Genomic DNA, 20,979 nt, shown 5'->3' with positions numbered 1-20,979 from the left:
ACCAAACTCATGTAAACAGAACCAGAACCAACTCAAGCAAACAGAAACAGAACCAAACTCATGTATACAGAACCATCAAGCAAACTGAACAAGAATCAACTCAAGCAAACAGGACCAGAACCAAACTCAAGCTAACAGAACCGAAACGAAACTCAAGCAAACAGAACCAGAACCAACTCAAGCAAACAGAACCAGAACCAACTCAAGCAAACAGAAACAGAACCAAACTCATGTAAACAGAACCAGAACCAACTCAAGCATCAGCCTGAGAGGCTGTTCATATGCAATTATCCTAAAAAAAAACCTGCATGTCCAGCAAATTTGGTCAAATATGAACTTCTGTATGACGTAACTGTTAATTACCATACCTTAACTTATGATGTATTAAACACGTTGTCATTAAATGAAGTCACAGTGACAGGATCATTAGTTCATGGTGAACGACAGGAATTAATTATTAATTCAGACAGAAATTGAGTCATGCATTACTTCAATATGAATTAAGCATTATTGAGCATTATTGTAAAGTGTTACCTCAAACTTTGATTGGCCAATATGAGAGCCACCATCTGATCTCAAAAGTATGTATTAATTTATCACATGCCACAAGATTGTATTCAAGAATTTGTGATTATTGAATGTCGACTGATTTATTTTGCCTGCCTATGGGGGGCAGTATTACGCCCCAACGAGTCCAAAGTGCTGGGATAACCAGAAGTAGAAGAAGAAGAAGCTCCGCCCATTCAAGATGGCGAGCTAGAGGAGGGTGCATGCTTGATTGTTGACATTTATTCATAAATTAAGATTATGCGAATCTAGTTGATTTAAAACCACAACAAAAATGTCTCGTCTCATCGTGAAGAACCTCCCTAACGGGGTAAGTAACCTGTCCAGATCTCAACACACTGACGGTGGTATTTGATGTTTAATTCAGCTGGAAATGAAACTGTGTTATGTTGTGTGCAGATGAAGGAGGAAAGGTTCAGGTCCATGTTCGCCGCCTTTGGCACCGTGACAGACTGCTCTTTAAAGTTTACCAAGGACGGAAAGTTTCGCAAGTTCGGGTTTGTGGGCTTTAAAGACGAAGAAGATGCGAACAAAGCTCTGACACATTTCAACAAGAGCTTCGTGGACACATCCAGAGTAACAGTAAGTAATGACTACTTTGATGATGCTGTGGTGTGTTTTTTTGTGTGTGTTTTTGCATTTATTAACAAATAGTTGTCACGTATTCTAGGTGGAGATGTGCAAGGCATTTGGAGATCCAACAAAAGCTAAAGCCTGGAGCAGACATACCCAGATCTCAGGCCCTGACAAACCCTCTACTCCTGCTGACACTGACAGTAAAAAGGTATCTGCTGCTGCTGCACACCAATGATAGTAAAATAATGATTAGCTCAAAATTAGGTCCTGAGAGAAATTACATCAAAGCCCCACGTTTTCTATAGGAAAATAGTATGAATGCACTTGACCTCTATCACAACTTCAGAACAACACTGTATGTGTGTCTATGTGTTTGTCCTCAGCAAAAGAAACAGAAAAAGGAAACCACCAGCACTCTTGGAAATGTGAGTATATCTGTCGGCAGCAGCTTAGATTGCGTGCAGACGCAGAAAAAATTCAACTCCTTTCAATTCCGGGGGTTTGCTCTTTGTACTATAACAGCTTTATTAAAATTATTTTTTGAGCAGTCATCATACAGGGTTCCCACGCGTCCTGGAAAACCTGGAAAACAAGTTGACCAGTTTTTCAGTACTGGAAAACACCTGGAATATGGGAGAAAAAGTAAAATGTCCTGGAAAATCATGTATTGTCTTGGAAATTGATTCCAACATGACTGCGTGCGACCTGACACGATTACAAAAAAACACATCCCCATTCTTTGAAAGCTGAGTGCACTCTGTGCTGGAAAAGACAGCGACACAAACCGGTCGGGCTGCACAACTTTTTTCACATCTTTTCTTCCTCACTTGGTCATAATCATGCATTCACAGAAAACAGGGGTTTATTGTTTATGTTTTATGGTAAATTAACCTTGTGGAGTGCTCTTTTGATTCAAAGAGTCTTTGAATCCCTGCAGGCTGAGAGCTCAATTACCGTACTTTAGCTAGTAGGAGTTCAAACTCCTGATAGTGAAAATAAACGGAACACAAAGAGCGACACAACTGCACAGAAACTGCATGTTGTAGACATTGCTGATCACAATAGACATTGCCACGTAGGAAGACAGTTTAAACTTTTTTAAATCTCTCAGAGAATTCAAAACTTCACTGAAAATGTCCTGGAAAATGATCTCTGGAAAAGAGTGGGAACCCTGATCATATATAGTGCTCTGTTTTACACTACGCAGCGGTCCTTAGCACTAATACAATGTGGTGCTTTGTTGTCTACATTGAAAGTCTGTATTCATGCAACAAAAAAAGAGTACCCAACTCTAAATCATCCTCACAGAAATGTGTCATTTAGGAATATTCTTCAGCAGAGTGTACATCCTTGTCACATCACAGATTTTTTGGCCATCAGTTTATTCTAATCAACATTTTCTACACAACAGTCATCACCCATGTTCTCATCTTAGCTTAAAGCTGCTGTTGGTAGTCACAGAGTAAACATCTGTTCAGAGAGAGGGACTTCGAATGTCAACACTATCCCTCCCAACCAAATTTCCTCTTAGCCCCCTAACACAGATCGGTGTGTGCAGTTCTGATTAACCAATCAGAACAGAGGATTGGAGATTAGCTATGATTGGTCCGTCATGACGTGAACAAGGGGAATAATAACATTACTTGATACATAGGCATTGGAAAACACAGAGATTTCGCAATAGTCTCAAATTACTTCACTTACCGAGGAGTACAGATGGGCCTAATGACCTTTTCTCCAAACCCAGCAGAAAAAAGTAACGTTTTTTACACCATTCCTACCAACAGCAGCTTTAATGTAACTTTAATCCTTTATTTATTTTGAGGAAAAAATGTTGAATTTTTTCCTTCCTCTTTTTTCTATGACTGTCATAGAGTACATAACGTGAGGTATCCGTCAAATGTCTGCATGTGGTATGACTGTGAGTGATGTTATTTTTTGTGTATGTTGTGTCAGCTGGAAGAGGATCAGGGCTTCAAAGAGTTTCTGTCGGTACATCAAAATCGTAGCCAAGTACCAACCTGGGCGAACGACAGCGTGCAGCAAACGGCTGATCCCGACAGTGGACGGACAAAGACTCAGGGCAAGAAGAAGCCTGCTTCAGATGATTACCTCAACTTTGATTCAGACCAGTCAGAGGAAGAGGAAGAGGAAGAGGAGGGGGAGGAATCTGAGGAAGATGAAGGTTGGTAGTGATGATCCCTGCTCAGATGAATCCTGAATCCTTGTTTAGGGGTTTGATTCTAAACATTCATGCGTGTGAGGTAAACATCTGCTACAATTCTAAGTACTGGTGCTGGTATGCCGTTGCTTTTAGGTGCCTCAAAAGAAGCACTGAAGTCTGGGTTATCAGATATGGACTACTTGCGCTCAAAGGTGGCACAAACAGATGACACCAAGGAGGAAATTGAGGAGGATGAGGTTGAAGATGATGATGATGGTGAAGACGACGATGATGGTGAAGACGACGATGATGGTGAAGATGAAGATTGTGGTCCTGTACAGCACGCGGACAGCGCTTATGAGAGTGGGGAAAGAGAAAACGTCTCAAAGGACAAAACTACAGTTTCCTCTGAGGATAAGCAGAGCAAAGGAAAGAAAGCTGCCAAACAAGAGGTGACTTGTTGAACTTAACAGTTTTATACAGCACAGTATTTGATTTCTGTTTTTACAATTTTACACTAACATCTGCTCTCTTCAGATGGAGCCGGTAACAGAGTTCACAGTGAAGCTCAGAGGAGCTCCATTCAACGTCAAAGAGGTGAGTGAAATAGGGCTTCCTGTTTTCAAAGGTGTGATGAAGATATTCTGACACTAAAAAGTTCTGCATTGCTTACAACAACACACTTTATGTGACATTGATAGCAACAAATCCGAGAGTTCATGACCCCACTGAAGCCTGCAGCCATCAGGATCGGGAAGAATGAAAGTGGCAATAGAACAGGTATGCTGCTGATAGTCTTTTCTGATGTACCTCAGATATCAACATTTGCATATATGTTATACTGTACACCACATGTCTGGTGAGAAGACAGCTGTGTTTTCTGTTCATTTTGACTGTATCCTGGAAAGTATAGGAAAACATGTGTCCTGTGTGTATGTTCCAGGTTATGTCTATGTGGACTTGCACTCTGAGGAACAGATTGAAAAAGCCTTGAAAAAGAACAAAGACTACATAGGTGAGGAAAATCATGTCATATGTCTATATATATTGTGCATCTTTATGAAGCGTATGTTTCTGATATCCCAGGGGAAAATGAAATGAATTGTGATAGAATTTTATGTAAAGCTGTAATATTTTATGATAAAATAGCTTGACAAACAACGAATGAACAACTCCCCCCAGCGCATCGTGAGAACAGCTGAGAAGATTGTTGGTGCCTCTATCTGCTCCCTCCATGACATTTACTCTTCTCCCCTCACCAAAAAGCCCTGTGCATAGCAGGCGACCCCTCCCACCCATCTCACAGCCTCTTCAGCCTGTTGCCATCAGGAAGGAGACTACGCAGTCTCCGGGCCAGAACCAGCAGGCTGAGGGACAGTTTTATCCACCAGGCAGTCAGGAAGCTGAACTCTGTCCCTGTTTTGCCCCCCTTCACAGGCTTAACCCGGTCACTGACCCCCCCCCCCCCCCCCAGTTTTTTGACAATAAAGAAGACTTTGTAACTTTAAAATCAAAGGAAATGTATCGCTATTCCTGGTCCTTATTGGAACAGTCACAAGGTTTAGACTTTTTATTGGACAAAACAATAAAATTTATTTTTTATTTTTTTAAGGATCTCCATTAGTTATTACTGGGTATTATGGGTCTTGTGGTTGGCGTCCTTCGATGTTATGTACTGAGTTTTTCCAGTTTTTCCAAAAAACATGCCTTTAATCACAACACACAATAATGTACCAAACTATTGGATACGGTAATCTTTTTTACCAACTATTAGTGTAAAAACACATTTTATATACTCTGACAATTATTGAGATAAATATTGATAGTTTTGAAAACACTTGAGCTTCTTTTGACTTTTTTCCCAAATAAGGTTTCCTGGCTAACAGACTTCCTCCCTGTGTTCTCAGGTGGGCGTTACATTGAAGTGTTTCGTGTAGATCCCTCAGCGGGTAAGGCTAAAAGAGACAAGAAGAGCCAAGAAATTGATAGAAACTTCACCAGGAAGCTCAAAGAGGACGAGGAGGAGGAGGACATTGCAGAGTCAGGTCGACTCTTTATCAGAAACCTTCCTTACACTTGCAGTGAGGAGGAGATAAAAGAGCTATTCTCTAAACATGGTAAATAAATAGAAGACCTGCACCTGCAAAAACAAAAGAATGAATTCTACTCTGAGTTTATTTTCACTCTACCTTTTTTACAGGTCCTTTATCAGAGGTGCTCTTCCCGATTGACAATCTGACAAAGAAACCTAAAGGATTTGCTTTTGTAACGTACATGATACCAGAAAATGCTGTGACAGCTCTGGCTCAGCTGGATGGACACATATTTCAGGTTTTTGATCTTCACTAATATCTGACAATATATAACAGTAATTGCTTCATTATTTAGCAGCACAGCTTCATTTTTGTTTAAAGAGGGATTAGATACTTTTTTTCTCTTGTGATTTCAGGGAAGGATGCTTCACCTGCTTCCTTCTACAGTGAAAAAAGAAAAGACTGATTCTTCAGATGCTGGTGGCCCCGGCTCTTCTACTTACAAACGTCAAAAAGATGCTAAAAACAAAGCTTCAAGTTCCAGGTAGAGACAAACACATTCACCACTTGCATATGTGTTTGTGGTCTCTTTGAATACACTGATAAGAATTAATGAATATAACTTTTTTTGCATGTCTCCCTTTAGCTCCCACAACTGGAACACCCTTTTTCTGGGCACAAGCGCAGTGGCAGATGCCATAGCTGAAAAATACAACACCACAAAAAGCCAAGTCCTGGACCATGTGAGTAACATGGCCTCCTGTCTTTCTCAGTTGCCGCTATGTATTAGATAGTTGGCCATGTGACTAAAAGCAGCCCTCCATTGAAACTATGCAAGACAGACGCAAATGCTTTCTGCACCCTGGAGAAGATGATAAATGCTTCAACTTCAGCAAAAGATACATGAGGTTGAAAGTGTTTAGGATATCAATATATCTCAAAGTAACTTTATAACTGTGGAAGAGAAGTCTACTTGTCATCATGACAGACATTCTTAATCTGGCATTACGCTTTGATTAGGTAAGCAGTTAAAAAAAAAAAAAATCTACAAGGAATATGTGCCCGCTTGAAATGATCTGCTGAACCTGGCCAAATGAACCTGCTTTGCTTTTCAGAAGGAGAGGCAATCTGTCCTTTTTCATCTGTAGCATCCACTTCCAAATGTTAGTAATTCAGTGCAGAATTTAAGCTGTAATTTTATCTCTCTGGTCCTTTCTCTCCTCTGCAGGAGTCAAAAGGCAGTGTTGCAGTTCGTATGGCTCTTGGGGAGACGCAGATTGTTCAGGAGACTCGACAGTTTCTACTCGACAATGGTGTCAGTCTGGATTCCTTTAGTCAGGTAAATCTAATACAGACTATTTCTCTCATGGGTAAATATTCCCCAAACACATTAACCAGTTACCTTGCGTAAGGTCATTTCCTGCATGTTTTATTTCCCCATGTCTTCTTTGCCAGGCGGCAGCAGCGAGGAGTACATCTGTGATCCTGGTGAAGAACCTTCCAACTGGAGTGACGACATCAGAGTTGGAGGAACTTTTCTCCCCTCATGGCTCTTTGGGTCGTGTGCTGCTGCCGCCCTCAGGACTCACCGCCATCATCGAGTTCCTGGAGCCGACTGAGGCAAAGCGAGCCTTCACTCGTCTCGCTTACAGCAAGGTTTGTACAGCCTCATAGAAACCGAATCAGAACATGCAGCATATGATTGAGATTAGCCTCTTTTAAGACTTCCACTTTCTCCAAACTCCAGTTCCAACACGTCCCGCTGTATTTGGAGTGGGCACCTGTGGGAGTGTTTGTAGCTGGCAAACCAGAACCAGGTAAAATGCCCCCTTGTTTCTTAAATTTGGAAAGTTTTGGGCATTTAGTAGATTGTTTAATGTGATAACACTTTTAATTTGTCCATAAAGTGTTAGAAAAAAAGGAGGCAGTGAAAGAAGAGAAAAAAGAGGAAGTGGGTGAAGAAGATGAAGAAGAGGAGGAAGAGGAGTCCGCTCCTGGCTCCACACTTTTTGTCAAGAATCTTAATTTCAGCACCACAGAGGAGAAACTACAAGAGGTGGGTAGATTCCTAAATAATACCCTCTGTTAAGTATGAATGCCTGTTTATCACAGGATGTTTGTGAAGAATGTGTCTTTATTTGTTGCAGACATTTTCTAAATGTGGAAAAGTCAAGTCCTGCTCCATCTCCAAGAAGAAAGATAAAACAGGTACGAAAGATTGAAAGTAGGATTTTTCCTGTAGATTTAATCCCCTTTATTCTCAATATTGATAAGGAGTATTGATACACCAGAGATTGATTATTAGAAGGTAGCATCTACATTGTCTCTGTGCAAATATTCACATTTTTTAAATTCTGAATCAGCATTAAAATCCATGTGACTCTTCATTTGATTTCCAGGAAATATGTTGTCCATGGGCTATGGTTTTGTCCAGTATCAGACAGCAGAGGCAGCACAGAAAGCTCTGAGACAGCTCCAGGTAGTATTCCCATTTCCTTGCTGAGACATTCACAGCTTTTCTCTACAGGATGGCTCTTTGTTCATGTGTTTTCTTTGTCTAAACCCTCCTCCAGCACTGTAAGGTGGACGATCACCAGCTAGAGCTGAAGGTTTCTGAGAGAGCCACAAGGTAAGAGGTTCTACAGAGGGGCTTTAGTAAACCTTGACTGTTGTGAATAACCCCAACAGTGGTTAATAAGTTCAATCTATAATGAGGCATATGGGATTACACAGTCACATTGAGATAGTGGGAATTAATAAGTGCTTTTATATTTAACTTTCAGTGTTTGATGAGGACAGTCAATTATAAAGTGATCTAGGCACCTCTAAGCACCACAGTTACGTTATAATATGTTAGGTACAGGAAACAGAATTAAACAGTGTTGGCATCTGTACCAGCTGTAATGTTGATGAAAAGATAGAATTTTATATTAAACAAAAACAAAAGCTTTTGATTTAACAAAATGTTACCTGGTTAGGGTGGGTTGGGCAGAATAAATACATGTTTATTGACAGGACTTAATGAGTAACTTTCCCCTCTGTGCAGGACTTCTGAGGTATCACAGAAGAAGAAGAAGCAATCTGAGAAGAAACAAACGGGCACTAAGATCCTTGTGCGTAACGTGCCCTTCCAGGCCACTGTCAGGGAAATTCGGGAACTCTTCTGGTAGCTGTCTCATACACATACAATTGTTTTTACCACCAGTGTATGGAGAAAGTTTACAATGAAATCTTACAATGAAACTTCTATGCTCTGTTGTTACAGTACATTTGGAGAGCTAAAGACAGTCCGTCTTCCAAAGAAAGCAGCTGGCTCAGGGAATCATAGAGGCTTTGGCTTTATTGACTTTCTCACCAAACAAGATGCTAAGGTTTGTGTGCTGTGAAAGCTTCATGATGTTTTAAAAGAAACTCACATACTACCTCTCGTGCTAAATTAAAGCGCATTACCATGTTAAATCTTATGTCCTGTTTTCTCTACAGAAAGCATTTGCTGCACTGTGCCACAGCACCCATCTGTACGGGAGACGCCTTGTGCTGGAGTGGGCTGATGCTGAGGAAACAGTGGAGACATTGAGACGGAAAACAGCCGAACATTTCCATGGTAAAGCCCCACATTTTTGTAACATTATGCAGAAATAAATGCTATGAATTGATTTCTTTAATGTTATGTATTCCCCATTTCAGTGGTCAACAAAAAGCAGAGAAAAGGAGAGGTTCTGGAGGGAATTCTGGAGAAGATGGAAACTGATGGAGTTGCAGAAGACTGAGTTTCCTTTGAGGCTGTTGTCACTTCCAAAAACTTGATTGGACTCTGAATAGTGCTCCTGTGTTTTTCTGTCAAAATAGGACTTTGTACAAAATAAGGACCTGAGTGGCGTGTGCTCAAAGAGCCATCATCATCAAATGTATCAGCTGGACACTGGACACCGTTATTTCAAACATTTGAAAACCAGGATCTCTTGCTGTACATGTTTTTCTCATTACATGCTTACATTTTGTACTGACTGATGCATCAAAGACAGATAAAGTGACTGTCAGTTTTTATATAAAATTGTTTTTCATGTTTTAAGAGCTATGCGTTTTATGTGTCACGTGTTAATGTTAGTGAACGCAAGAAAAAAAGGGCTTTAACTTTGAAAGGACTATCCCTGTAAAATGACTGGTCACCTGCGTGATCATGTGACTTCTTCATGTAAACATGGCGGCCAGGCTGAAGAAGAGTTGGGCTTTTCAAGGTGTTAAACAGCCTTTAAATGTTTTACTACTTGTATCCGGGCTGTGTTTCGTTTGTACGCCTGTCCGAGCTGAAATACGAACCGCTATCATCGACAAACAAACCGGAGAGCTGTCTGTCATTGAGGGATACCGAGGAGATTTTGTAGCCTGGGGGAACTTCACTGATAACATTAAACAATCAGGGTGAGTTCACTTATACATGTCAATCTGGTGTCTTTGGTCCAAATATGTACACCTCTTTGTAATGCCTGTGATTACTTGAGTTAGCTCTGAAAGCCAAGCAACATTAGTGAATACAAAAAGCTAAGCAGAACGAAAGTTAAGACTGCAGTTAAAGAAGTGACGTGAAAAAAGAGAAGTTTACAAAACTGCGCATCATCAAATTCTTCCTCTGCTGAATACACTGCATGATACGTCATCACGTCAAGAAATGCTCAATGCAACAATGTAGTGTCCTTTGTGGTTTGAGCAAATTTTAGGAATGTTAAAAATTGCATGGTGAGTAAAACAACAAAGCGACCTATGCCCAGAAATGTTGTTGGTTAGGCTTGAACAGAGAACTACACATTTAAAACTGTAGAATATAATGGTTGCTGAGTCATTTGCTGTCATTGACTGAACAACTCAATAGATCCACTCAAACATTTTAGCTTACCTTTGTACGTCAACAAGTCGCATAGAAGCAGATAATAGAGATAGGGTTGCAAAGGGGTGGAACATTTCCGGGACATTTCCATGGGAAGTTAAGCTGGGGAAATTTGGAAATATTCCAAATTGGAAATTCTGGGAATTTATTGGAATTAATGGGAACGTATTGGAATTTATGGGAATTAATTGGGAAGTAACTGGGAATTGAGGGTAATTTAATGGAAAGGTATCATATCCAAGCATAAACATTTGTTTTGTTATAAGCAGACATCCATCTGAAGTAATACAATTAAAACAGATTTATATTTTATTTTTTATTTAACCTCTATTTAACCAGATAAGTCCCATTGAGATCAAGACCTCATTTTCAAGGGCGACCTGGCCAAGAGGTCAGCAGCACACGTCAGAATAAATGGCACAACTCAACAACATATATATATATGTAAGTAGAACTTTATCAAGTGTTAAATATTTTATTGAACAATCATTTTTTTCCTTTAAAGACCAAAATATCAATGTTGAGTTAAATATAACTCATCCCCCCAACCCAACCCATTCAAAAATTAACAAAAATGCAATCCCAACAAAGTCCCATTCAAATGGTTCAATGAAAAGAGCCCCTCTCCCTCCAAATAAGTCCCATTCAACATGCAAATAAAAAGTGCATGTAGGGGGCGTGGTCTCAATGGCCCTGCAGTAAGCAGTGTGCTATATGCATGTGATTGACGTTGTTTTAGTCAGGATTATGCTAAAATATATTTTCCCCAACTTTATTTAAGTTCCCGATTAAGAGCTAACCTTCAATATAGTAAATTCCTCATTTGTTCCCATTAATTCCCATGGATAGTTTCCAACTTTGAATATTCATGGAATTTTGTAACCCTAAATAGAGACAGACCTGTACAGGGACTCTCTCACAGAAAAGCAGTTAAGCCCAAAATACTTAATTATTTAGGGAAATAAAACCACAGATTGCATTGATCAAATGATAGACAAGAATTGTAACATAGTTCTATATTTTTGCACCATGACATCTCAGGGAATATCAGTCTGGTTTAGTTTTTAAAGGAGACTTTCAAAATAAACACACATGATTCTCTAGCTAAGATTTCAAGACCTGCAGTAGGGTCCAGTTGACACAATGAAAGGGTTATTTCACCTGGTATGGTATAGCGTGTTTCATCCTTCTTATTATCCTCTACAAAACAAGTCATTCACATGTGCCTATCTTTTCAGCTGGTCATTCTTGGAGGTAACTACCAGCAGCCAGTACAATGACAGTCTGCAGGCTTATGCTGCTGGTGCAGTGGAAGCTGCGCTCACATCTCAGGTCAGCTCCAACCTGAAATCAACAGCCCTGTTTGTGCTTATCCCACAAAGCAGTCAATATTTATGGTTTGCTTATTTCACATCTGAAGGCTCTTTGTTTGTTTAGCTCATCTATAAGCACTGGATGAACACTCTGATGGGTTACTGCGGACCCTTCACGACTCAAACAGGTTACTGTGAGCGCCTCAAGTCTTTCATTATGACCAACATGCAATGGATTCAGGAGCAAATAGAGAAGCAGCCAAGTTCACCTTACTGGTACCAGGTAACTACTGAGAAAAATATGATTAATAGAAGACATAGATACAAGATTGTGTTTGAATTATCTTTTTTTTCTTATCAGGTGCGCCTGGTGCTCCTGCAGCTGAAAGGCCTGGAGGACAGCTACAATGATCAGCTGTCATTTCCAACAGGATCTCTCTCCTTCAACCCATTTGGCTTTCTGTATGTGGTTATTGAGTAGTATCTCAGTATTGTATTCATCAAACATGTCTCTTCAGTGTGCCTGTGTAAACTTTCAAACTTGTGTTACAATCTGCACTCACTTTTACTCTTTCAATTCAGACTTTTCCAATTGGGTGGAGATCTGGAGGACCTAGAATCAGCTCTGAACAAATCCAGTCAGACTCGACCCCTGGGCTCTGGCTCGTGTTCTGCTCTTATTAAGCTGCTGCCAAACAACAAGGAACTGCTGGTATCACATGACACCTGGAACGTGTACCAGGCCATGCTTCGCATCATGAAGAAATACATCTTTCCCTTTAAGGTTTCTTCTTCAGGTAGATTTCTGATGGAAGTGTGCCTCCTTTCCATTACTACTCCTGTGTTTGAGTCCTTAATTATTTAGAATAACATGAACACCTTGACCATCTTGATGACAACTAGGAGAGTAGGTACTACTAGAGTTTTTGTAGAGTTTTTATGACACTGAAGGCGCTCAGCCCAGTAAACAAGTTGGGAAGGGTAGTCTACTCAATCAAAATTAAAAAAACAAAAATGTCACAATGTCTACAGGTTTAAGGGAAACTGTCCACAAGTCATTTTTTTAGCTTCATTATCTAGAAGGCTTCATAAATACAATAAAATGTGTAAGTAACTGAGCTTTGGAGGTGCTTGGTCATTTTAACCAGACACAGCAAAGCTAGCTGTTGTCAGCCTTGAAGCCTAAGCTAAATTGCTAATGACTGAAGTGTTCATATTTACTGCATGTATGACATGTATCAATTGAAAACTAACTCCCTGTAAACAAATACAGGGAGTTAGTCCCTGTAAAACTAATATCAAACTATACATTTAAACCCTATTGCCATTAACCAGCCACCAGTATACCTAAAATATCATTTCTATTTCAATTTGAAGCACCATGAGATACCTTATTGTCATCGTGTAAGATATGAATAGCGTTTCAATTAAGTTTATGTATTTATTCGTTTCAGACGAGGATCTTCTCCCTGGAGGAATTCAGGCCTTCTCATCTTATCCTGGATCTATCTTTTCTGGAGATGACTTTTATATTCTTAGCAGTGGTTTGGTGAGAGAGCTCTTTCAGTTTGACATGATAAAACTAACCGTTAAGAAACTGTAGTATTTCAATTGTTGTGCTTTTAATTTATATTAAAAAAATGACTGTGCTTCTTTTATTTAATTTATTTTTGTTTCCAGGTGACATTGGAAACCACCATTGGCAACAGTAACCCTGCACTCTGGAAGTTTGTTCAGCCCACAGGGACCGTCATGGAGTGGCTGAGGAACATTGTGGCCAATCGGCTAGCTGCCACTGGCAAGGAGTGGGCCAAGATATTCAGCAAGTTCAACAGTGGAACGTGAGTTGTATGCACCGGAAAGAAACTGTCTCTAATGACTTTTCAACAGACGCCATCCCCACTTTGACTCCAGCCTGGGTTGTTTGCCACATTTTGTCTTGTGTTCAAATGCCTGAGAAGTTTAGACAATATTTTATATGACCTTTGATTTCAGCGTTGCCTGATAGCAGTCAGGGGAGCTGTAAAAGGGCATTTATAATCTGGAGTCACATGAGAAGTCAGTCTGGTCATTCAGCTGTTCAGAGGTCATCAGGCTGAGTGTTTAGTTTGCGAATCATCAGTTACATGAAACTACACTGTTGACAGATATAAAAACAATAAACACTGGTTAGGTTTGTGAATGTTTCTTTCTATTGGATTGTGTGTGCATTGTAGGTACAACAACCAGTGGATGATTGTGGACTATAACCACTTCACTCCAGGGAAAACTGACATTAAAGAGGATCTCTTTGTTGTGCTGGAGCAGATTCCGTAAGTTTTTGCGAACAGTTTTAATAAAACAAGATGAAGTTAGTATTTATTTTTATGACTCACAAACCTGCATGTTTTTTCCTCTCCTTTAATGCTGCAGTGGATTAATTGTTTACACGGATAAAACTCAAGAACTACTAGAGAAAGGCTACTGGTCAAGTTACAACATACCGTAAGTTTGGAGTTATCAAGTTTTACGTCAACATATTATACTTACTTATGTTGTCACAATGCTATATGTATTTTTTTACTTTGTTTACATGTTCTCATGTGTAGGTACTATGTGGACATATTTAATGCCAGTGGCTGCAACGAGCTGGTTGAGAAGTTTGGTCCTTGGTTCTCTCTGGACCAGAATCCTCGGGCTCAGATATTCAGGAGAAACCAGACAGCTGTCACAGATGTAGACTCCATGGTCCGCCTCATGAGGTAAAGTCTTGTTTGTTATGCAGGTTTGAGGTGGGCTTGTCCCTCTTTGCTTGATTGATTGGTGTTACACAAATAAAAAATGAACATGAGATTTTTTTATTTTTCTATTTCAAATGAAGTTTACAGTTGTAATAATGTTCACTTGATTCATCATCTCTTTTCCAGGTATAATAACTTTAAAGAAGACCCGTTGTCGAGGTGTGATGGCTGTGATCCACCTTGGAATGGAGAAAACACGATCTCAGCTCGTTCAGATCTGAATCCAGCAAATGGGACGTATCCGTTTGGTGCCTTAAAGCAGAGACCACATGGAGGAACAGATATGAAGGTTTTTATTTTTTATTTTACCCATCTCACCACTCACATTCTTCAAGATCCCCAAAACTTGTCTGTGTAATCTCAGAGAGACAATTTCTTAATCAGCTGTATCATGTGTGTTCCTGTGCAGATGACCTCTTATGGGATGTTTCGTGACTATGGAATGCTAGCAGCCAGCGGACCCACATGGGACCAGGTGCCACCCTTCCAGTGGAGCACCTCCCCTTACAAAGACCTGATGCACATGGGTCACCCTGACACTTGGACATTTAAGCCTATAAAAGTCACCTGGACTTCTTAATTTTCACCCTAAGGTATATAAGGGAGATAATACAATGCCAGCTGTGCTGTTTGAAGTTAGAACAAAGGGAAATTTTACTTAAAGTTTGTGAACTGAGTTTTATAATCATTGTTTTAGTTCTTAAGAGAATCGCAATAATACTCTGGAAGTATTGCAGTATTAAAGCATTGCACTATAAGAAAATACATAAAATTCAATGAAGCCTTTGATGGAATGTAAGCCGGAAGCACATTTCTATACTTTGCTGTTGTAAAGTGGAAGCTTCCACATGAGATAATATCTGCATTTCATGTTTTGTTTTAAATATTCTTATTACAATGCACAATGTGTGGCAATGTGACTTCCGCTAACATTGTAGTGGCTTAGTGAGTTATGGAGATGTGAAATATTCTCACCGGACTGATCATTTCTTTGAGAAATCACCAACAGGGTTACTGAATGGATGAAACTGTCTTGATCATGAATTAAAGGATTTATTTTATCCTAAAATAAATTCATTTTTGACTCTTTCTTAAAAGCTATTTTTTTAATGCCATTATTTTGCATGTCTGTCATTTAAACAGTTCTCAGAAGTTGCAAATGTGAAATGGGGATACCTGCATCGTTTGTTCAGAGGCTATGATGAACTCCAAGTTATTATTTGGATATTAAAATAATGGTACTTCTGAGTATAATTTAGCAATACATTTAATGAATCAGTATAACAAAATTAAATTATGTGTGATCGATGTCAACAGGCATCGGCACATTACACTCACATGTTCTGGACCTGTCCCTCTCTAAATGTGTTCTGGTCTGAGGTATTTGGAATGTTGACTATTGCAACTGGGGTAAGCCTGGTCCCTAATGCTTGTGCTGTTTTGTTTGGTGTGTCTCCTCCTCGATCTATTCTTTCTCCAGCCAAGAAGGACATGTTAGCCTTAACGACTTTGTTTGCCAGAAGGCTGATATTGTTGAATTTGAAGTCCTCTATTCCCACCTTCCCATTTGAGCTGGATTAAGAGTGTACTTTATTTTCTTAAACTTGAAAGATTAGGCTGACCCTGAGTGGAGAAGCTCATATCTTTAATATATATATATATATATATATATATATATATATATATATATATATATATTTAATATATATATATATATATATATATATATATATATATATATATATATATGTATGTATGTATGTATGTATGTATGTATGTATGTGTATATATATATATATATATATATATATATATATGGGACCCTTTTTATGTCATGTCGAGAGCTCAGCTTGCCGTGTGTCTTAAGACTGAGGATCACCATGGTGTGTCTTACTATAGGGAGTATGTGTCGGGGTGAAGGGTTATTTGTTGTTTAGTATTTCGTATGTCGTCTGTGTGTTTTATTTGTTCCAAAAAAAGGAAAATGTGCCAACCTCTAATTTTGGATGTGATTTTTTTTCTCTGTGAAAATCAATGAACGAAGTTTAAAAAAAAAAAATTTCAATTATATTATTATTAAACTAGGATAATTCGAAGGAGTATTCTTACTAAAACTAAATGAACGCGATTTTCAGAATACACGAAATTGCTTCCTATAAATATTTAAACACCCTAATGGAAACTCGACACACACACATTACTAGAGAATATCAAAATGCATAAACATAACGTGTACGCTTCTAGATCTAGCTCGTGACTTAGCTACCGGTCACCTGACTTACGTCATTGCTGTCGTCATCGTAGTCCACCGTAAATCGTCGTAAATCGACGCTATTGTCGCGCTGTCATCGCTGCTACTTCAACAGTGCTGTAAACATTTATGAATGAGAAACAGCGGTCTACGATGGGTCCACTCTTCAACTAAAATCAGTTTGGTTTCTCTGTATTTTACCCAAACTGTTGACGTGATCCGAAAGGACTGTTCAAATCCAAGGTATGTAGATATCTTTATGCTAGTTTGACACAATATACTGACAGGAACAGAACGGTGCAGATGGGGCTGGTTTGTTGATAAGGGAGACAAGTTACACAAGTTACACGTCTCCTGAAGAGTATGAACTCCGTACGACCACAGTCCATTCTTCTCATACATAGATAGCTGTTTTTCGTGATTGTTTTTACTTAATGGAGGCATCAGTGCATTGGATTTTGATATCTTAAAAGTCACAAGACATTGCAACTTAAAGGCGCAACAGTTACAAACATAATACTGTATAACACTGTGCTTTGCGTTTTATTACCGGTGTTGCAGCTATCATGTACATCACTGTTCCTTATACGCTGTCGCACAATGTCCAACTTTGTATTGTCGACTTCTCCCTACATACTTGTACACATGTGTAGAACCTCAACCGATATGGCCTGCGCTCTCAGGACATCATACAGTTGCAGGTCCCGAGAGTCAGAACTGAACTGGACTAAAAGGCTTTACATTTTCATTCTTGTTTACCTGGAATGATGTGCAGAAGGACTTGAAACAGACACATCTTGTAACTCTGGGGGAATTCAAGTCAATCATAAAAGACAGAGAAACAAGCTCAATTGGATCTTGTGATTGCACTGTGTTATCATGTAACCTTGTGAAACTGTGACTGTATTTTGTTTGTGTTGTTTTGTGTGCTTGTTGTGTGTTGTAAACTGTTTTGTGCTGCCATCTTGGCCAGGTCACTCTTGAAAAAGAGGTTTTAAATCTCAATAAGTCTTTTACCTGGTTAAAGAAAGAAAGAAAGAAAAGAAAACCGTGTGTCTTATTCCACACCTCAATAGGTACATTCAACCAAATACTTGTCTGATAAAATAGAAAATAAAATAAAAAAGATTTAGTTTATGGATTTAACGATTTATTTAAAACTGCAAATGATCGTGGTCTTAACAACTGATGGCTGTCACACCAACTTTGGTCTCTAAAGTGACTTTCTTCTGTTTACAGCTGGTCACAACACATCCGAGGGATGTGTACAGTCTGATGATGGGTTTCTGGCAGCCGATTAACAACTTCAGAGATTATGTATCCCAGAATCCTCCCGGGGTGACATTTTTCCTGTGTCTGTTGACTCTTGCTGTCACTTTCATTTGCCTCAGCTCTTACAGCTACAATCACACTGTGCCTAACCCTGACACAACAAAGGTAAGTACCCACTTATTCAAATCAATTTTGAGAGTGGACGTTGTCTCCAAAGAAATTTTTTAGAAACTTATGCAATCTATTATACAGATTTGTCAGCTGTTATTTCCATTGCTGTGTACTTTGAGACTGGAAAAGGGGGGAGCCACATTGTATCCACACATACTTGGCCATTAGATTGTATTCTTCTATTTGTGTGTGAGGAAAACACAATGTTGTGCAGGTTGTGAGTGTGGATATGCTTGTCCCTCTGTATTTCCTGTGTTAATCACCTTGTATTCCTCTCTTAGGACTGGAACCACCTGCTGTCTTCCATGACACAGTTCCAGCTTTGTGTGAAAGCCGATGCAAGTTCATCTGAGCTGGTCTCTCCAGCCAACTCTCCTCCAACAAAAAGAGACGCTTCAGTTCACCCTACTGAGACTCCGTATGTCACCACTTTACATCTTAAGGTCCCTCTGACTGTGACATCAAACTCAAACAGTGATTCTCTAAAAGATCTGGCTCTTCACGCTGCCTTGAACAGCAGTCAGCTTCACCTTGGAGGTTGGTATCCCAGGTTTGGCTGTGTAAAACGATCAATTGTCACCTGTGACTGAATATTTCTCTCCCCAGGTAATGACAGTGTTAATGTGACTCTAGAGGTTTTGTCTGGAAATGACAACTACTCCTGCCTCACCATAAGTGCTCCAACTCACCTCCTACCCATGAGCCTGTAAGTCCCTACACACTCAAGTATGTTTTTGAATTTTCTTGTTTTAAATCCCAACATTTACATAAAAAGTCAGACAATTCATTAATTTGTGTTAATATGAAAATGTCTTATACTTTAAAAAAAGACTTCCATCGGAGTGCCCTGCATCTGAGAAAAACCTTTCACCCATCCATGTAGAAGCAAACAAACAGCAACATACAGAAACACAAACCTGCTACAGTTTACGCTCCAAGAGTGACCCTTCACTTACCATCATGTTAACGCAGGTACAGTAAGCAACACATGGAAACATAACTTTCTCATACGTAATAAATTCAGAAACCCTTCTGTCCTACTTTCAGTTTTTCTCTGCTTTGATTCTGTAGGAGGAGCGGAGTGTCGCAGTGCGACATCTGTTGGAAGTCAGTTTGTGTCTGCTTGGAGTTTGTACAATTCTCTGTTTAGCAGCTAGTATGACACATTCACTGCGACGCCATCATTGGAATGGACTTGATCTTCAAAATGTAATACATTTTATTTCTTGCTATTCCTGTACCTTTCTGTCTGTGGTTATGTTTTATAAAAAACTATTAGATAATTCAGGCAAATATGTAAAAAACATAATGAATATCACTTAAAAATACTGCAGTAGTTAGCCTGAAACATATCATACAGCTACTGTTATTCACAGAATATTTGTGTCTACTGTCCTTTTTGCAAAGATTCTACAGTAGATACTAGATGTTCTCAAATATTAAGTTTTGTTATAATCTAACCTTACTGCTTCACTTTATTTTCAGGAGCCCTTGATTGACAGCTGAATCCTGAAAAAATCATCTATTGGATGGGAGAGAAGAGCAATGTGAATACCAGTTTTAAGGAAGTAATCCACAGAGTTTATAAAGATTGCTTCATCAGGAGTAAAACTCAGTATTTAAATGAAGTTGTATAACATCTCTGAAGGGACCTCTCTGAAGTCAGAGAATGAACCCCTGGTGCTATCATAGACTTTATATCAATAAACCAGATGGCACTGGTGATGCATGCTAATCAATTTAGGTTTGGAGGCTAAGTAACTATTCATCAATTTTCAAACCTGGTTCATTCAAAAGACTGAGAGGACATTTCAGTACGTGCAGCATAATTTTTAATGCATATTTACCAAATGTCCTAACATTTTGATTGTGCAGAACTGAATCTGTATTACATTCTTGTTATAGGAAACTAAAGTCAAAAATGATTTTGACAGAGAAGAGCACATTATGTAATGACTGGTAACGGAGGCAACCGTTCAACTGGTAATGTCCACACCTTTGTGTGTTCATTTCACTATCCAGTCCATTATGGACAGTGCTTATAAGTTTTATATGCATTCCAGTCTATTTTTCCAGTCAAAAATCTGTAATCTTATATTTTTAAACTGTGTCTTGCATCGATAATTGTAACGCACGTTTTCCTTTAAGGAGACGTTTCTTGATACATTTTAATGCACCAAAGAACTTTGGGTGTACAAGGCTAGTTGCCTCTTTATTTACATATTTGACATTGAATACAGACCATTTGTTATGTACTAACTTACAAAAGACCACTAAACACTTTGCACAGTAAGGTGTGTGCAAGGAAATTACCAGTGTTATGAAGTTAAATGTTTTCCATACTCGATGAGTAACTGAGTCTGTGTTGAAGTTGCCTGAAACAGGCTATTTGCAGTATTAATTAAAGAAAAATAAATCCAACACTTTGCATTGTAGTGTGGTGTGTGAATGTAAATAGCCAGTGATATGAACTGAGACAAAAACTGCTCAGAAACAAAACGACTGTTGAATAGGACATCCTGCTTCCCAAAACTATTTTCCTTCATTTATAAGAAGAAAACATTAATGGATCAAATTAATATGTGTTGTGAATTTTGACAGGAGAGTTGAAGAACACTGCATTGAGTGTTTGAATTATATTAACAAACGTTGGTTATACTCCAGGTTCTGGTAGGAAGAGCCAGAAAGCTAGGATGATTTTACACCCATTAGTTATGACAGCATGGAAAAACTCTAAACTGGTAATGATTAACTTTTGTAGTAACTCATCTTAGTGGATGGATGGATGGATAGAAAGAAATTTGAATTAAGGTTATGGTAGACTAATGATATTTTCTGATACAAGCCATCGTATTAAGTACAGATGATTGTTTTGTCAACTATAGTTGATTGAATAAAATAGCCTAATGTTATGTATTTATTTAGGTAGGTAGGTAGGTAGGTAGGTAGATAGATAGATAGATAGAT

General features: G+C 39.0%; 3 protein-coding genes across 3 annotated transcripts; all 3 read left to right on the top strand.

The window, feature by feature from the left end:
- Nucleotides 1-716: 716 nt before the first annotated feature.
- rbm19 (RNA binding motif protein 19) lies at nucleotides 717-9,414 on the top strand. The gene is made up of 24 exons (XM_034691511.1): nucleotides 717-877; nucleotides 967-1,149; nucleotides 1,238-1,351; nucleotides 1,527-1,568; nucleotides 3,100-3,328; nucleotides 3,461-3,759; nucleotides 3,845-3,904; nucleotides 4,009-4,087; nucleotides 4,251-4,322; nucleotides 5,215-5,424; nucleotides 5,508-5,638; nucleotides 5,757-5,884; nucleotides 5,987-6,083; nucleotides 6,569-6,679; nucleotides 6,796-6,996; nucleotides 7,088-7,157; nucleotides 7,248-7,396; nucleotides 7,488-7,548; nucleotides 7,740-7,819; nucleotides 7,914-7,969; nucleotides 8,387-8,506; nucleotides 8,606-8,711; nucleotides 8,824-8,944; nucleotides 9,028-9,414. The coding sequence occupies exons 1-24, from the start codon at nucleotides 842-844 to the stop codon at nucleotides 9,108-9,110; spliced, it is 2,838 nt and encodes a 945-aa protein (XP_034547402.1). The 5' UTR covers nucleotides 717-841; the 3' UTR covers nucleotides 9,111-9,414.
- Nucleotides 9,415-9,429: 15 nt separating this feature from the next.
- plbd2 (phospholipase B domain containing 2) lies at nucleotides 9,430-15,402 on the top strand. Its single transcript, XM_034691513.1, has 12 exons — nucleotides 9,430-9,762; nucleotides 11,464-11,557; nucleotides 11,663-11,821; nucleotides 11,900-12,000; nucleotides 12,121-12,335; nucleotides 12,993-13,087; nucleotides 13,219-13,379; nucleotides 13,755-13,850; nucleotides 13,951-14,022; nucleotides 14,127-14,279; nucleotides 14,445-14,607; nucleotides 14,728-15,402. Exons 1-12 carry the CDS (start codon nucleotides 9,542-9,544, stop codon nucleotides 14,896-14,898), a joined length of 1,701 nt encoding a protein of 566 aa, XP_034547404.1. The 5' UTR covers nucleotides 9,430-9,541; the 3' UTR covers nucleotides 14,899-15,402.
- Nucleotides 15,403-16,628: 1,226 nt separating this feature from the next.
- On the top strand, nucleotides 16,629-20,440 carry zgc:158398 (uncharacterized protein LOC568894 homolog). The gene is made up of 7 exons (XM_034691335.1): nucleotides 16,629-16,812; nucleotides 17,809-18,006; nucleotides 18,294-18,549; nucleotides 18,619-18,718; nucleotides 18,843-18,984; nucleotides 19,084-19,221; nucleotides 19,498-20,440. The coding sequence occupies exons 2-7, from the start codon at nucleotides 17,845-17,847 to the stop codon at nucleotides 19,516-19,518; spliced, it is 819 nt and encodes a 272-aa protein (XP_034547226.1). The 5' UTR covers nucleotides 16,629-16,812; nucleotides 17,809-17,844; the 3' UTR covers nucleotides 19,519-20,440.
- The last annotated feature ends 539 nt before the right edge of the window (nucleotides 20,441-20,979 follow it).

The sequence above is a fragment of the Notolabrus celidotus genome, chromosome 9 (genome assembly GCF_009762535.1).
Source record: "Notolabrus celidotus isolate fNotCel1 chromosome 9, fNotCel1.pri, whole genome shotgun sequence".
Taxonomy (NCBI): domain Eukaryota; kingdom Metazoa; phylum Chordata; class Actinopteri; order Labriformes; family Labridae; genus Notolabrus; species Notolabrus celidotus.
Note: the sequence above shows the minus strand (reverse complement) of the source record. Positions and strands in the feature narration are given on the sequence as shown.

Excerpts from the sequence above, each read along its gene's own strand:
- zgc:158398 (XM_034691335.1), top strand. The coding sequence starts at position 17,845 with ATGATGGGTTTCTGGCAGCCGATTAACAACTTCAGAGATTATGTATCC. Across the intron at positions 18,007-18,293 it reads CTAACCCTGACACAACAAAG|GACTGGAACCACCTGCTGTC; the intron begins GTAAGTACCCAC and ends TTCCTCTCTTAG. Across the intron at positions 18,719-18,842 it reads CACCTCCTACCCATGAGCCT|ACTTCCATCGGAGTGCCCTG; the intron begins GTAAGTCCCTAC and ends CTTTAAAAAAAG.
- plbd2 (XM_034691513.1), top strand. The coding sequence starts at position 9,542 with ATGGCGGCCAGGCTGAAGAAGAGTTGGGCTTTTCAAGGTGTTAAACAG. Across the intron at positions 13,380-13,754 it reads AGCAAGTTCAACAGTGGAAC|GTACAACAACCAGTGGATGA; the intron begins GTGAGTTGTATG and ends TGTGCATTGTAG. Across the intron at positions 14,023-14,126 it reads TGGTCAAGTTACAACATACC|GTACTATGTGGACATATTTA; the intron begins GTAAGTTTGGAG and ends TCTCATGTGTAG.
- rbm19 (XM_034691511.1), top strand. The coding sequence starts at position 842 with ATGTCTCGTCTCATCGTGAAGAACCTCCCTAACGGG. Across the intron at positions 3,905-4,008 it reads CTCCATTCAACGTCAAAGAG|CAACAAATCCGAGAGTTCAT; the intron begins GTGAGTGAAATA and ends TGACATTGATAG. Across the intron at positions 7,549-7,739 it reads CAAGAAGAAAGATAAAACAG|GAAATATGTTGTCCATGGGC; the intron begins GTACGAAAGATT and ends TTTGATTTCCAG.